This window comes from Telmatherina bonti (genome assembly GCF_933228915.1).
Source record: "Telmatherina bonti genome assembly, chromosome: 11".
Classification (NCBI taxonomy): Eukaryota; Metazoa; Chordata; class Actinopteri; order Atheriniformes; family Telmatherinidae; genus Telmatherina; species Telmatherina bonti.
In genome coordinates, this window is record NC_136629.1 from 3,052,991 (window position 1) to 3,069,976 (window position 16,986).

Below are 16,986 nucleotides of genomic sequence, written 5' to 3' on the forward strand. Positions count from 1 at the left end.
ACTGAAGGAGAGGTAAAATTTTCTGGATCACATTAAAACTGATCACTAACGACATATTTCGCTACTTGTAGTTTTAACGCAGGTCTGAAGTAGGTCTGTGTGGGATACAAAGCTATATGAATAAACGTTTGTCATGGAAGCAACTGTATATTTACTTTTGATCTTACAGAAATGAAGAGAAAGGAGAGCATTTCAAGTTTTTTCCGAGCAAAGAAAAAGGCTGGAGAAAAGCCAGAAACTAAAGAACTGAGCAAGGTTGACAGAGGGGAAGAACAACTCGTATGTAACAGCGACATAATGCAGGAGGAGGAGGAGGAGGAGGTGCAGCAACATGATGATAGAGAAGACAGCATGCAGGACCCAGACAGTGAAAAGAGGGGCTCTGAGCCTTCATTAAACATCTCTAGTCGAGCTGGTCCACGAGGTATGGAGACTAAGCTAAGGTTAAGTTCTCAAAACAAATTCACCTAAAATGTCCTCATAAGACCAAACATTATAGAGTGCACATGAATCTGACCTGATTGTTAATGACCGTTTCAGATATTGTTTTTATTCATTGTTATATTGTCCATATATTGCTATATTGCCTGGACCGAACCCAGTCAACCTGGACCGAACCCAGTCAACCTGGACCGAACCCAGTCGGCCTGGACCGAACCCAGTCAACCTGGACCGAACCCAGTCAACCTGGACCGAACCCAGTCGGCCTAGACCGAACCCAGTCAACCTGGACCGAACCCAGTCGGCCTAGACCGAACCCAGTCGGCCTAGACCGAACCCAGTCGGCCTGGACCGAACCCAGTAAACCTGGACCGAACCCAGTCAACCTGGACCGAACCCAGTCGGCCTAGACCGAACCCAGTCGGCCTGGACCGAACCCAGTCGGCCTAGACCGAACCCAGTCGGCCTGGACCGAACCCAGTAAACCTGGACCGAACCCAGTCGGCCTAGACCGAACCCAGTCGGCCTGGACCGAACCCAGTAAACCTAGACCGAACCCAGTCGGCCCGGACTGAACCCAGCCGGCCTGGACCGAACCCAGTAAACCTGGACCGAACCCAGTCGGCCTGGACCGAACCCAGTAAACCTGGACCGAACCCAGTCGGCCTGGACCGAACCCAGTCGGCCCGGACCGAACCCAGTCGGCCCGGACTGAACCCAGTCGGCCTGGACCGAACCCAGTAAACCTGGACCGAACCCAGTCGGCCTGGACCGAACCCAGTCGGCCCGGACCGAACCCAGTCAACCTGGACCGAACCCAGTCGGCCCGGACGGAACCCAGTCAACCTGGACCGAACCCAGTAAACCAGGGCCCAACCCAGTAAATCGGGACCGATCCCAGTAGGCCTGGACCGAACCCAGTCAACCTGGACCGAACCCAGTCGGCCCGGACGGAACCCAGTCAACCTGGACCGAACCCAGTCGGCCTAGACCGAACCCAGTCAACCTGGACCGAACCCAGTCAACCTGGACCGAACCCAGTAAACCAGGGCCCAACCCAGTAAATCGGGACTGATCCCAGTAGGCCTGGACCGAACCCAGTCAACCTGGACCGAACCCAGTCGGCCTGGACCAAACCCAGTCGGCCTGGACCGAACCCAGTCAACCTGGACCGAACCCAGTCGGCCTGGACCGAACCCAGTACACCTGGACCGAACCCAGTCGGCCTGGACCAAACCCAGTCAACCTGGACCGAACCCAGTCAACCTGGACCGAACCCAGTCGGCCTGGATCAAACCCAGTCAACCTGGACCGAACCCAGTAAACCAGGGCCCAACCCAGTAAATCGGGACCGATCCCAGTAGGCCTGGACCGAACCCAGTCAACCTGGACCGAACCCAGTCGGCCCGGACGGAACCCAGTCAACCTGGACCGAACCCAGTCGGCCTAGACCGAACCCAGTCAACCTGGACCGAACCCAGTCAACCTGGACCGAACCCAGTAAACCAGGGCCCAACCCAGTAAATCGGGACTGATCCCAGTAGGCCTGGACCGAACCCAGTCAACCTGGACCGAACCCAGTCGGCCTGGACCAAACCCAGTCGGCCTGGACCGAACCCAGTCGGCCTGGACCGAACCCAGTACACCTGGACCGAACCCAGTCGGCCTGGACCGAACCCAGTCGGCCTGGACCAAACCCAGTCAACCTGGACCGAACCCAGTCAACCTGGACCGAACCCAGTCGGCCTGGATCGAACCCAGTCAACCTGGACCGAACCCAGTCGGCCTGGACCGAACCCAGTACACCTGGACCGAACCCAGTCGGCCTGGACCGAACCCAGTAAACCGGGACCAAACTTAGTCAACCTGGACCAAACCCAGTCGGCCTAGACCGAACCCAGACGGCCTGGACCGAACCCAGTCAACCTGGACCGAACCCAGTAAACCGGGGCCCAACCCAGTAAATCGGGACCGATCCCAGTAGGCCTGGACCGAACCCAGTCAACCTGGACCGAACCCAGTCGGCCCGGACGGAACCCAGTCAACCTGGACCGAACCCAGTCGGCCTAGACCGAACCCAGTCAACCTGGACCGAACCCAGTCAACCTGGACCGAACCCAGTAAACCAGGGCCCAACCCAGTAAATCGGGACTGATCCCAGTAGGCCTGGACCGAACCCAGTCAACCTGGACCGAACCCAGTCGGCCTGGACCAAACCCAGTCGGCCTGGACCGAACCCAGTCGGCCTGGACCGAACCCAGTACACCTGGACCGAACCCAGTCGGCCTGGACCGAACCCAGTCGGCCTGGACCGAACCCAGTCAACCTGGACCGAACCCAGTCGGCCTGGACCAAACCCAGTCGGCCTAGACCGAACCCAGACGGCCTGGACCGAACCCAGTCGGCCCTGACCGAACCCAGTAAACCGGGGCCCAACCCAGTAAATCGGGACCGATCCCAGTAAACCGGGGCCCAACCCAGTAAATCGGGACCGATCCCAGTAAACCGGGGCCCAACCCAGTAAATCGGGACCGATCCCAGTAAACCGGGGCCCAACCCAGTAAATCGGGACCGATCCCAGTCAACTGGAACCGAACCCAGTCGGCCTAGACCGAACCCAGTTGGCCTGGACCGAACCCAGTCAACCTAGACCGAACCCAGTGGGCCTAGACCGAACCCAGTCGACCTAGACCGAACCCAGTCAACCTGGACCGAACCCAGTCAACCTGGACCGAACCCAGTCGGCCTGGACCGAACCCAGTCGGCCTGGACCGAACCCAGTAAACCAGGGCCCAACCCAGTAAATCGGGACCGATCCCAGTCGGCCTGGACCGAACCCAGTCAACCTGGACCGAACCCAGTCAACCTGGACCGAACCCAGTCGGCCTGGACCGAACCCAGTCGGCCTGGACCGAACCCAGTACGCCTGGACCGAACCCAGTACGCCTAGGCCGAACCCAGTCGGCCTGGACCGAACCCAGTCAACCTGGACCGAACCCAGTAAACCAGGGCCCAACCCAGTAAATCGGGACCGATCCCAGTAGGCCTGGACCGAACCCAGTCAACCTGGACCGAACCCAGTCAACCTGGACCGAACCCAGTAAACCGGGGCCCAACCCAGTAAATCGGGACCGATCCCAGTAAATCGGGACCAAACCCAGTCGGCCTGGACCGAACCCAGTCAACCTGTACCGAACCCAGTCAACCTGGACCGAACCCAGTCAACCTGGACCGAACCCAGTAAACCAGGGCCCAACCCAGTAAATCGGGACCGATCCCAGTAGGCCTGGACCGAACCCAGTCGGCCTGGACCGAACCCAGTCAACCTGGACCGAACCCAGTCGGCCTGGACCGAACCCAGTCGGCCTGGACCGAACCCAGTCGGCCTGGACCGAACCCAGTCCGCCTGGACCGAACCCAGTCGGCCTGGACCGAACCCAGTCGGCCTGGACCGAACCCAGTACACCTGGACCGAACCCAGTCGGCCTGGACCGAACCCAGTCGGCCTGGACCGAACCCAGTCAACCTGGACCGAACCCAGTCAACCTGGACCGAACCCAGTAAACCAGGGCCCAACCCAGTAAATCGGGACCGATCCCAGTCGGCCTGGACCGAACCCAGTCAACCTGGACCGAACCCAGTCAACCTGGACCGAACCCAGTCGGCCTGGACCAAACCCAGTCAACCTGGACCGAACACAGTCAACCTGGACCGAACCCAGTCGGCCTAGACCGAACCCAGTCGGCCTGGACCGAACCCAGTCAACCTGGACCGAACCCAGTAAACCAGGGCCCAACCCAGTAAATCGGGACCGATCCCAGTAGGCCTGGACCGAACCCAGTCGGCCTGGACCGAACCCAGTCAACCTGGACCGAACCCAGTCAACCTGGACCGAACCCAGTAAACCGGGGCCCAACCCAGTAAATCGGGACCGATCCCAGTAAATCGGGACCAAACCCAGTCGGCCTGGACCGAACCCAGTCAACCTGGACCGAACCCAGTCAACCTGGACCGAACCCAGTCAACCTGGACCGAACCCAGTAAACCAGGGCCCAACCCAGTAAATCGGGACCGAACCCAGTCGGCCTGGACCGAACCCAGTCGGCCTGGACCGAACCCAGTCAACTTGGACCGAACCCAGTAGACCCGGACCGAAACCAGTCAGCCTAGATCGAACCCAGTCGGCCTGGACCGAACCCAGTCGGCCTGGACCGAACCCAGTAAACCGGGACCAAACCTAGTCAACCTGGACCGAACCCAGTCGGCCTAGACCGAACCCAGTCGGCCTGGACGGAACCCAGTCAACTGAGACCGAACCCAGTCGGCCTGGACGGAACCCAGTCAACTGAGACCGAACCCAGTCAACCTGGACCGAACCCAGTCGGCCTAGACCGAACCCAGTCGGCCTGGACCGAACCCAGTAAACCGGGACCAAACCTAGTCGGCCTGGACCGAACCCAGTCGGCCTAGACCGAACCCAGTCGGCCTGGACGGAACCCAGTCAACTGAGACCGAACCCAGTCAACCTGGACCGAACCCAGTCGGCCTAGACCGAACCCAGTCGGCCTGGACCGAACCCAGTCAACCTAGACCGAACCCAGTCGGCTTAGACCGAACCCAGTCGGCCCAGACCGAACCCAGTATGCCTAGACCGAACCCAGTCGGCCTGGACCGAACCCAGTACACCTGGACCGAACCCAGTCGGCCCGGACCAAACCCAGTCAACCTGGACCGAACCCAGTCGGCCTGGACCGAACCCAGTCGGCCTAGACCGAACCCAGTCGGCCTGGACCGAACCCAGTCAACCTGGACCGAACCCAGTAAACCAGGGCCCAACCCAGTAAATCGGGACCGATCCCAGTAGGCCTGGACCGAACCCAGTCGGCCTGGACCGAACCCAGTCAACCTGGACCGAACCCAGTCGGCCTGGACCGAACCCAGTCGGCCTGGACCGAACCCAGTCGGCCTGGACCGAACCCAGTACGCCTGGACCGAACCCAGTACGCCTAGGCCGAACCCAGTCGGCCTGGACCGAACCCAGTCGGCCTGGACCGAACCCAGTAAACCAGGGCCCAACCCAGTAAATCGGGACCGATCCCAGTAGGCCTGGACCGAACCCAGTCAACCTGGACCGAACCCAGTCAACCTGGACCGAACCCAGTAAACCGGGGCCCAACCCAGTAAATCGGGACCGATCCCAGTAAATCGGGACCAAACCCAGTCGGCCTGGACCGAACCCAGTCAACCTGTACCGAACCCAGTCAACCTGGACCGAACCCAGTCAACCTGGACCGAACCCAGTAAACCAGGGCCCAACCCAGTAAATCGGGACCGATCCCAGTAGGCCTGGACCGAACCCAGTCGGCCTGGACCGAACCCAGTCAACCTGGACCGAACCCAGTCGGCCTGGACCGAACCCAGTCAACCTGGACCGAACCCAGTCGGCCTGGACCGAACCCAGTCGGCCTGGACCGAACCCAGTCAACCTAGACCGAACCCAGTCGGCCAAGACCGAACCCAGTACGCCTAGATCGAACCCAGTCGGCCTGGACCGAACCCAGTCGGCCTGGACCGAACCCAGTAAACCGGGACCAAACCGAGTCAACCTGGACCGAACCCAGTAGGCCTAGACCGAACCCAGTCGGCCTGGACGGAACCCAGTCGGCCTGGACGGAACCCAGTCAACCTAGACCGAACCCAGTCGGCTTAGACCGAACCCAGTCGGCCCAGACCGAACCCAGTACGCCTAGACCGGGACCAAACCCAGTCTGCCTGAACCGAACCCAGTCAACCCGGACCGAACCCAGTCAACCCGTACCGAACCCAGTACGCCTAGGCCGAACCCAGTCGGCCTGGACCGAACCCAGTCGGCCTGGACAGAACCCAGTCAACCTGGACCGAACCCAGTCAACCTGGACCGAACCCAGTAAACCAGGGCCCAACCCAGTAAATCGGGACCGATCCCAGTCGGCCTGGACCGAACCCAGTCAACCTGGACCGAACCCAGTCAACCTGGACCGAACCCAGTCGGCCTGGACCAAACCCAGTCAACCTGGACCGAACCCAGTCAACCTGGACCGAACCCAGTCGGCCTAGACCGAACCCAGTCGGCCTGGACCGAACCCAGTCAACCTGGACCGAACCCAGTAAACCAGGGCCCAACCCAGTAAATCGGGACCGATCCCAGTAGGCCTGGACCGAACCCAGTCAACCTGGACCGAACCCAGTCGGCCTGGACCGAACCCAGTACGCCTAGACCGAACCCAGTCAACTTGGACCGAACCCAGTCGGCCTGGACCGAACCCAGTCAACTTGGACCGAACCCAGTCGGCCTGGACCGAACCCAGTCAACCTGGACCGAACCCAGTCGGCCTGGACCGAACCCAGTCAACTTGGACCGAACCCAGTCGGCCTGGACCGAACCCAGTCAACCTGGACCGAACCCAGTCGGCCTGGACCGAACCCAGTCGGCCTACACCGATCCCAGTCAACCTGGACCGAACCCAGTCGGCCTAGACCGAACCCAGTCGGCCTGGACCGAACCCAGTCAACTTGGACCGAACCCAGTAGGCCCGGACCGAAACCAGTCGGCCTAGATCGAACCCAGTCGGCCTGGACCGAACCCAGTCGGCCTGGACCGAACCCAGTAAACCGGGACCAAACCTAGTCAACCTGGACCGAACCCAGTCGGCCTAGACCGAACCCAGTCGGCCTAGACCGAACCCAGTCGGCCTGGACCGAACCCAGTCAACCTGGACCGAACCCAGTCGGCCTAGACCGAACCCAGTCGGCCTGGACCGAACCCAGTCAACTTGGACCGAACCCAGTAGGCCCGGACCGAAACCAGTCGGCCTAGATCGAACCCAGTCGGCCTGGACCGAACCCAGTCGGCCTGGACCAAACCCAGTCGGCCTGGACCGAACCCAGTAAACCGGGACCAAACCTAGTCAACCTGGACCGAACCCAGTCGGCCTAGACCGAACCCAGTCGGCCTGGACGGAACCCAGTCAACTGAGACCGAACCCAGTCAACCTGGACCGAACCCAGTCGGCCTAGACCGAACCCAGTCGGCCTGGACCGAACCCAGTCAACCTAGACCGAACCCAGTCGGCTTAGACCGATCCCAGTCAACCTGGACCGAACCCAGTCGGCCTAGACCGAACCCAGTCGGCCTGGACCGAACCCAGTCAACTTGGACCGAACCCAGTAGGCCCGGACCGAAACCAGTCGGCCTAGATCGAACCCAGTCGGCCTGGACCGAACCCAGTCGGCCTGGACCGAACCCAGTAAACCGGGACCAAACCTAGTCAACCTGGACCGAACCCAGTCGGCCTAGACCGAACCCAGTAAACCGGGACCAAACCTAGTCAACCTGGACCGAACCCAGTCGGCCTAGACCGAACCCAGTCGGCCTGGACGGAACCCAGTCAACTGAGACCGAACCCAGTCAACCTGGACCGAACCCAGTCGGCCTAGACCGAACCCAGTCGGCCTAGACCGAACCCAGTCGGCCTGGACCGAACCCAGTCAACCTGGACCGAACCCAGTCGGCCTAGACCGAACCCAGTCGGCCTGGACCGAACCCAGTCAACTTGGACCGAACCCAGTAGGCCCGGACCGAAACCAGTCGGCCTAGATCGAACCCAGTCGGCCTGGACCGAACCCAGTCGGCCTGGACCAAACCCAGTCGGCCTGGACCGAACCCAGTAAACCGGGACCAAACCTAGTCAACCTGGACCGAACCCAGTCGGCCTAGACCGAACCCAGTCGGCCTGGACGGAACCCAGTCAACTGAGACCGAACCCAGTCAACCTGGACCGAACCCAGTCGGCCTAGACCGAACCCAGTCGGCCTGGACCGAACCCAGTCAACCTAGACCGAACCCAGTCGGCTTAGACCGAACCCAGTCGGCCCAGACCGAACCCAGTACGCCTAGACCGAACCCAGTCGGCCTGGACCGAACCCAGTACACCTGGACCGAACCCAGTCGGCCTGGACCGAACCCAGTAAACCGGGGCCCAACCCAGTAAACCGGGGCCCAACCCAGTAAATCGGGACCGATCCCAGTCAACTGGGACCGAATCCAGTCGGCCTAGACCGAACCCAGTTGGCCTGGACCGAACCCAGTCAACCTAGACCGAACCCAGTCGGCCTAGACCGAACCCAGTCGGCCTAGACCGAACCCAGTCAACCTGGACCAAACCCAGTCGGCCCGGACCGAACCCAGTACGCCTTGACCGAACCCAGTACGCCTACACCGGGACCAAGCCCAGTCTGCCTGGACCGAACCCGGTCAACCTGGACCGAACCCAGTCAACCTGGACCGAACCCAGTCGGCCTGGACCAAACCCAGTCAACCTGGACCGAACCCAGTCGGCCAAGACCGAACCCAGTCAACCTGGACCGAACCCAGTCGGCCTAGACCGAACCCAGTCGGCCTAGACCGAACCCAGTCGGCCTGGACCGAACCCAGTCAACCTGGACCGAACCCAGTAAACCAGGGCCCAACCCAGTAAATCGGGACCGATCCCAGTAGGCCTGGACCGAACCCAGTCAACCTGGACCGAACCCAGTCGGCCTGGACCGAACCCAGTACGCCTAGACCGAACCCAGTACGCCTAGGCCGAACCCAGTCGGCCTGGACCGAACCCAGTCAACCTGGACCGAACCCAGTCGGCCTGGACCGAACCCAGTCGGCCTGGACCGAACCCAGTCAACCTGGACCGAACCCAGTAGGCCTGGACCGAACCCAGTAGGCCTGGACCGAACCCAGTCAACCTGGACCGAACCCAGTCAACTTGGACCGAACCCAGTCGGCCTGGACCGAACCCAGTCAACCTGGACCGAACCCAGTCGGCCTGGACCGAACCCAGTCAACTTGGACCGAACCCAGTCGGCCTGGACCGAACCCAGTCAACCTGGACCGAACCCAGTCGGCCTACACCGATCCCAGTCAACCTGGACCGAACCCAGTCGGCCTAGACCGAACCCAGTCGGCCTGGACCGAACCCAGTCAACTTGGACCGAACCCAGTAGGCCCGGACCGAAACCAGTCGGCCTAGATCGAACCCAGTCGGCCTGGACCGAACCCAGTAAACCGGGACCAAACCTAGTCAACCTGGACCGAACCCAGTCGGCCTAGACCGAACCCAGTAAACCGGGACCAAACCTAGTCAACCTGGACCGAACCCAGTCGGCCTAGACCGAACCCAGTCGGCCTGGACGGAACCCAGTCAACTGAGACCGAACCCAGTCAACCTGGACCGAACCCAGTCGGCCTAGACCGAACCCAGTCGGCCCAGACCGAACCCAGTCGGCCTGGACCGAACCCAGTCAACCTGGACCGAACCCAGTCGGCCTAGACCGAACCCAGTCGGCCTGGACCGAACCCAGTCAACTTGGACCGAACCCAGTAGGCCCGGACCGAAACCAGTCGGCCTAGATCGAACCCAGTCGGCCTGGACCGAACCCAGTCGGCCTGGACCAAACCCAGTCGGCCTGGACCGAACCCAGTAAACCGGGACCAAACCTAGTCAACCTGGACCGAACCCAGTACGCCTAGACCGAACCCAGTCGGCCTGGACCGAACCCAGTCAACCTAGACCGAACCCAGTCGGCCTGGACCGAACCCAGTCGGCCTGGCCCGAACCCAGTACGCCTAGATCGAACCCAGTCGGCCTGGACCGAACCCAGTCGGCCTGGACCGAACCCAGTCGGCCTGGACCGAACCCAGTAAACCGGGACCGAACCTAGTCAACCTGGACCGAACCCAGTCGGCCTGGACCGAACCCAGTCGGCCTGGACCGAACCCAGTCGGCCTGGACCAAACCCAGTCAACCTAGACCGAACCCAGTCGGCCAAGACCGAACCCAGTCGGCCTAGACCGAACCCAGTCAACTTGGACCGAACCCAGTCGGCCTGGACCGAACCCAGTCAACCTAGACCGAACCCAGTCGGCCAAGACCGAACCCAGTAAACCAGGGCCCAACCCAGTAAATCGGGACCAAACCTAGTCAACCTGGACCGAACCCAGTCAACCTGGACCGAACCTAGTCAACCTGGACCGAACCCAGTAGGCCTGGACCGAACCCAGTCAACCTGGACCGAACCCAGTCGGCCTGGACCGAACCCAGTCGGCTTGGACCGAACCCAGTCGGCTTGGACCGAACCCAGTCAACCCGGACCGAACCCAGTCAACCCGGACCGAACCCAGTCAACCCGAACCGAACCCAGTCAACCCGGACCGAACCCAGTCGGCCTGAACCGAACCCAGTCAACCCGGACCGAACCCAGTCAACCTGGACCGAACCCAGTCAACCCGGACCGAACCCAGTCAACCTGGACCGAACCCAGTCAACCTGGACCGAACCCAGTCGGCTTGGACCGAACCCAGTCAACCTGGACCAAACCCAGTCAACCCGGACCGAACCCAGTCAACCCGGACCGAACCCAGTCAACCCGGACCGAACCCAGTCAACCCGGACCGAACCCAGTCGGCCTGAACCGAACCCAGTCAACCCGGACCGAACCCAGTCAACCTGGACCGAACCCAGTCAACCTGAACCGAACCCAGTCAACCTGGACCGAACCCAGTCGGCCTGAACCGAACCCAGTCAACCTGGACCGAACCCAGTCGGCCTAGACCGAACCCAGTCGGCCTGGACCGAACCCAGTCAACCCGGACCGAACCCAGTCAACCTGGACCGAACCCAGTCAACCCGGACCGAACCCAGTCAACCTGGACCGAACCCAGTCGGCCTGGACCGAACCCAGTCGGCCTGAACCGAACCCAGTCAACCCGGACCGAACCCAGTCAACCCGGACCGAACCCAGTCAACCTGGACCGAACCCAGTCAACCTGGACCGAACCCAGTCAACCCGGACCGAACCCAGTCAACCCGGACCGAACCCAGTCGGCCTGGACCGAACCCAGTCGGCCTGGACCGAACCCAGTCAACCTGGACCGAACCCAGTCAACCCGGACCGAACCCAGTCAACCCGGACCGAACCCAGTCAACCTGGACCGAACCCAGTCGGCCTGGACCGAACCCAGGTCTCTGTCCCTATGATCTCTGGTGGTATTGCTGTGTTTTCTGTGTCAGGTGAACGGTTGTAAAGTCCTTGATAAATGGAGGAAATTATGTATGCAACCAATACAGGAAACAGCCGAAACTATTCAGCTGCTCATCTGTTTTCTGTATTCAGCATAAATGGGCCCGAGGAAAGTAAACCAATGTTTTCCAATGCTGGTCCTCAAGTAGCATTGCCCTTCATGTTTTAGATTCTGTTCCTGAACATAATTTACTAATAATTTCCCACGTTTTACGCAGAAGACAGACCAGATATCTTAGGAGAATAATTTGCTCAGCAGGTATTCTTAACAGGCTTGAAAATACAGTAATAACACTAGCTGCATATTGGCACATGTTATTAGCTCTTGACTTTAAAAAACTGCTGAGTGACATCCATACATGCCCTTAGACTGATTAAAGCATTTTTATTCCAAAAACAACTACTCACAGAGGTGAAGCTGGGTCAGGGGTCAGGAACATGGAGGTTGGACACTTACCCTCCATCATGGCCGCTCTTGGCCCTCTTAGCTAAGTGCTTGCTCTCCAGGTCATGCAGCCCAGATTCCTCCTTCACGGCTTCATACACTTCAGATGGAAAAACAACAATCACATCTCTACATGGAACATTTTACACATGAAATTCAGACAGATGGATCTTCAGGTGAATTCATTCTGGAGTGACGGGAAACTCATCTTCAGACAATTCAGGATCATTTTCCTCTCTGACTACTTTATTAATCTAATCTTGTGAAAAATAAAATGAGAACATTCGTCTTCACGCTTTTTCTGTTTGGCACATGAATACATATACAGAATAAGTCATGGGTCCATTTTCAGCGCTCTTACCCTTTTCAACTTGAATTCTGAAAGCTGTCTGGTTTCTCCTGCCGTAATCCATCCTACGGACAGATTATATCCTCGTCAACATTCGGTTAAACACCTGTTTCTCCTCAGTTTCAGATAAATTACAGGAAGAGCGTTGTTCAGGTGTTTACTTCTAACGATGACATGAAGAACATCTGATTTGTAGGAGAAAAGACACGGTTCGATGGAAACCAGTTCCCAGCCACTGATCCCAGCACTGGAACAGTTTGGCTTGGAAAAGGATTCTTGATTATTAATCTGACATTTCAGTTAGCAAGACAATAATAGTTTAATTTAATTTAATTTATTCTCCAGCGCGTTATTAATGAGAGTAATCAGATTTCCACGGGTCATGTGGGAGCACCTGCCTGTACTGTTTCTGAAGGTCCAGGGCCATTGCTGATAGGTCCACATATTCACTGCTGCTGGAGGCCAGATACTGAAAACACAACCAGGACTCTGTTATTAGCACGGAAGTATCCAGAAACCAGCATGTCACCCAGCTGAGCATGTAAATACACTAACTGAGATGGATCAGGACAGGGGGGTTAGGAAACTCTAACCTCCATCTGAACTCAGAAAGCATCAGAGGAAAGAAAAGATCTGCACCTGCTTCACTCGTTGTTTGAGTCGACCATCCATCCAGCCACCTCCTCTGCTCTTCATCTTCTTCTAGATCTCCGCTGTACGTGGACAAAGATCACCATGAAGAACAAGATTAAACAAAAAACAAGTTTGTTGATATATTAAGATCTTAATTTCAGATGGTTTTCACAGTTCCAGTTGGTCGGACTCTTCCCCCGGGTACTTTCCTGCTCTGAAACACCTAATTCAGTAAAAGTTTAATCGTGCATGGATATGTTATCCCATTAAACTGAAGATGTGTTTCTCAAGATCCCCGTTACTACCATCATCACCTGGCCAACTTCCTGTTTACACAGATATCTAACCAGCCAATCACATGGTAGCATGTAGACATGGTGAAGATGACTTGCTGAAGTTCAAATCTCATCCGAATGAAGAATAAAAGAACATTGAAATGGTGCATCACCACCCCTCCAGTTTCCAAAAAATCCTTTGAGAAAGAGAAAATATTCAACGGGCAGGAGTTGTTTGGACCAGAATCTCCCTCCTGCTGGCTTGCAATTGTGCAGTGGAATGGGAGATTCTCATGGTGATGAGGTGGAACGGGAGATTCTCATCATGATGAGGTGGAACGGGAGATTCTCATCATGATGAGGTGGAACAGGAGATTCTCATCATGATGAAGTGGAACGGGAGATTCTCATCATGATGAGGTGGAACGGGAGATTCTCATGGTGATGTGGTGGAACGGGAGATTCTCATCATGATGAGGTGGAACGGGAGATTCTCATGGTGATGTGGTGGAACGGGAGATTCTCATCATGATGAGGTGGAACGGGAGATTCTCATCATGATGAGGTGGAACGGGAGATTCTCATCATGATGAGGTGGAACGGGAGATTTTCATCATGATGAGATGGAACGGGAGATTCTCATCATGATGTGGTGGAACGGGAGATTCTCATCATGATGAGGTGGAACGGGAGATTCTCATCATGATGTGGTGGAACGGGACATTCTCATCATGATGAGATGGAACGGGAGATTCTCATCATGATGTGGTGGAACGGGAGATTCTCATCATGATGAGGTGGAACAGGAGAATCTCATGGTGATGTCGTGGAACGGGAGATTCTCATCATGATGAGGTGGAACAGGAGATTCTCATCATGATGAGGTGGAACGGGAGATTCTCATCATGATGAGGTGGAACGGGAGATTCTCATCATGATGAGGTGGAATGGGAGATTCTCATCATGATGAGGTGGAACGGGAGATTCTCATCATGATGAGGTGGAACGGGAGAATCTCATGGTGATGTCGTGGAACGGGAGATTCTCATCATGATGAGGTGGAACGGGAGATTCTCATCATGATGAGGTGGAACGGGAGATTCTCATCATGATGAGGTGGAACGGGAGAATCTCATGGTGATGTCGTGGAACGGGAGATTCTCATCATGATGAGGTGGAACAGGAGATTCTCATCATGATGAGGTGGAACGGGAGATTCTCATCATGATGAGGTGGAACGGGAGATTCTCATCATGATGAGGTGGAATGGGAGATTCTCATCATGATGTGGTGGAACGGGAGATTCTCATCATGATGTGGTGGAACGGGACATTCTCATCATGATGAGATGGAACGGGAGATTCTCATCATGATGTGGTGGAACGGGAAATTCTCATCATGATGAGGTGGAACGGGAGATTCTCATCATGATGAGGTGGAACGGGAGATTCTCATCATGATGTGGTGGAACGGGACATTCTCATCATGATGTGGTGGAACGGGACATTCTCATCATGATGAGATGGAACGGGAGATTCTCATCATGATGAGGTGGAACAGGAGATTCTCATCATGATGAGGTGGAACGGGAGATTCTCATCATGATGTGGTGGAACGGGACATTCTCATCATGATGAGGTGGAACAGGAGATTCTCATCATGATGAGGTGGAACGGGAGATTCTCATGGTGATGTGGTGGAATGGGAGATTCTCATCATGATGAGGTGGAACGGGAGATTCTCATTATGATGAGGTGGAACGGGAGATTCTCATCATGATGAGGTGGAACGGGAGATTCTCATCATGATGAGGTGGAACGGGAGATTCTCATCATGATGTGGTGGAACGGGACATTCTCATCATGATGAGGTGGAACAGGAGATTCTCATCATGATGTGGTGGAACGGCAGATTCTCATCATGATGAGGTGGAACGGGAGATTCTCATCATGATGAGGTGGAACGGGAGATTCTCATCATGATGAGGTGGAACGGGAGATTCTCATCATGATGAGGTGGAACAGGAGATTCTCATGATGAGGTGGAACGGGAGATTCTCATCATGATGAGGTGGAACGGGAGATTCTCATGGTGGTGAGGTGGAACAATAGATTCTCATCATGATGAGGTGGAACGGGAGATTCTCATCATGATGTGGTGGAACAGGACATTCTCATCATGATGAGGTGGAACGGGAGATTCTCATCATGATGAGGTGGAACGGGAGATTCTCATCATGATGAGGTGGAATGGGAGATTCTCATCATGATGTGGTGGAACGGGAGATTCTCATCATGATGTGGTGGAACGGGACATTCTCATCATGATGAGATGGAACGGGAGATTCTCATCATGATGTGGTGGAACGGGACATTCTCATCATGATGAGGTGGAACGGGAGATTCTCATCATGATGAGGTGGAACGGGAGATTCTCATCATGATGTGGTGGAACGGGACATTCTCATCATGATGAGATGGAACGGGAGATTCTCATCATGATGTGGTGGAACGGGAGATTCTCATCATGATGAGGTGGAACGGGAGATTCTCATCATGATGAGGTGGAACGGGAGATTCTCATCATGATGAGGTGGAACGGGAGATTCTCATCATGATGAGGTGGAACGGGACATTCTCATCATGATGTGGTGGAACGGGAGATTCTCATCATGATGTGGTGGAACAGGAGATTCTCATCATGATGAGATGGAACGGGAGATTCTCATCATGATGAGCTGGAATGGGAGATTCTCATCATGATGTGGTGGAACGGGACATTCTCATCATGATGAGATGGAACGGGAGATTCTCATCATGATGAGGTGGAACGGGAGATTCTCATCATGATGAGGTGGAACGGGACATTCTCATCATGATGAGGTGGAACGGGAGATTCTCATCATGATGAGGTGGAACGGGAGATTCTCATCATGATGTGGTGGAACGGGACATTCTCATCATGATGAGGTGGAACGGGAGATTCTCATCATGATGAGGTGGAACGGGAGATTCTCATGGTGATGAGGTGGAACGGGAGATTCTCATCATGATGAGGTGGAACGGGAGATTCTCATCATGATGAGGTGGAACGGGAGATTCTCATGGTGATGTGGTGGAACGGGAGATTCTCATCATGATGAGGTGGAACGGGAGATTCTCATCATGATGAGGTGGAACGGGAGATTCTCATCATGATGAGGTGGAACGGGAGATTCTCATCATGATGAGGTGGAACGGGAGATTCTCATCATGATGTGGTGGAACGGGAAATTCTCATCATGATGAGGTGGAACGGGAGATTCTCATCATGATGAGGTGGAACGGGAGATTCTCATCATGATGTGGTGGAACGGGACATTCTCATCATGATGAGATGGAACGGGAGATTCTCATCATGATGTGGTGGAACGGGAGATTCTCATCGTGATGAGGTGGAACAGGAGATTCTCATCATGATGAGGTGGAACGGGAGATTCTCATCATGATGAGGTGGAACGGGAGATTCTCATGGTGATGTGGTGGAACGGGAGATTCTCATCATGATGAGGTGGAACGGGAGATTCTCATGGTGATGAGGTGGAACGGGAGATTCTCATGGTGATGAGGTGGAACGGGAGATTCTCATGGTGATGAGGTGGAACGGGAGATTCTCATGGTGATGAGGTGGAACGGGAGATTCTCATGGTGATGAGGTGGAACGGGAGATTCTCATGGTGATGTGGTGGAACG

General features: G+C 56.5%; 1 protein-coding gene across 1 annotated transcript in view; it reads right to left on the minus strand.

Moving 5' to 3' along the window:
• The window catches only part of nvl (nuclear VCP like), a 91,237-nt gene that overhangs the window by 29,823 nt on the left and 44,428 nt on the right, over positions 1–16,986 (minus strand). Inside the window, exons 2-5 of the mRNA XM_079249346.1 lie at positions 12,987–13,060; positions 12,746–12,816; positions 12,360–12,412; positions 12,011–12,098 (exon numbers count right to left, since the gene is read on the minus strand). Of these exons, the coding sequence (XP_079105472.1) occupies positions 12,011–12,098; positions 12,360–12,412; positions 12,746–12,816; positions 12,987–13,043 (269 nt within the window). The 5' untranslated portion in view covers positions 13,044–13,060. The remainder of the gene's footprint in view (positions 1–12,010; positions 12,099–12,359; positions 12,413–12,745; positions 12,817–12,986; positions 13,061–16,986) is intronic.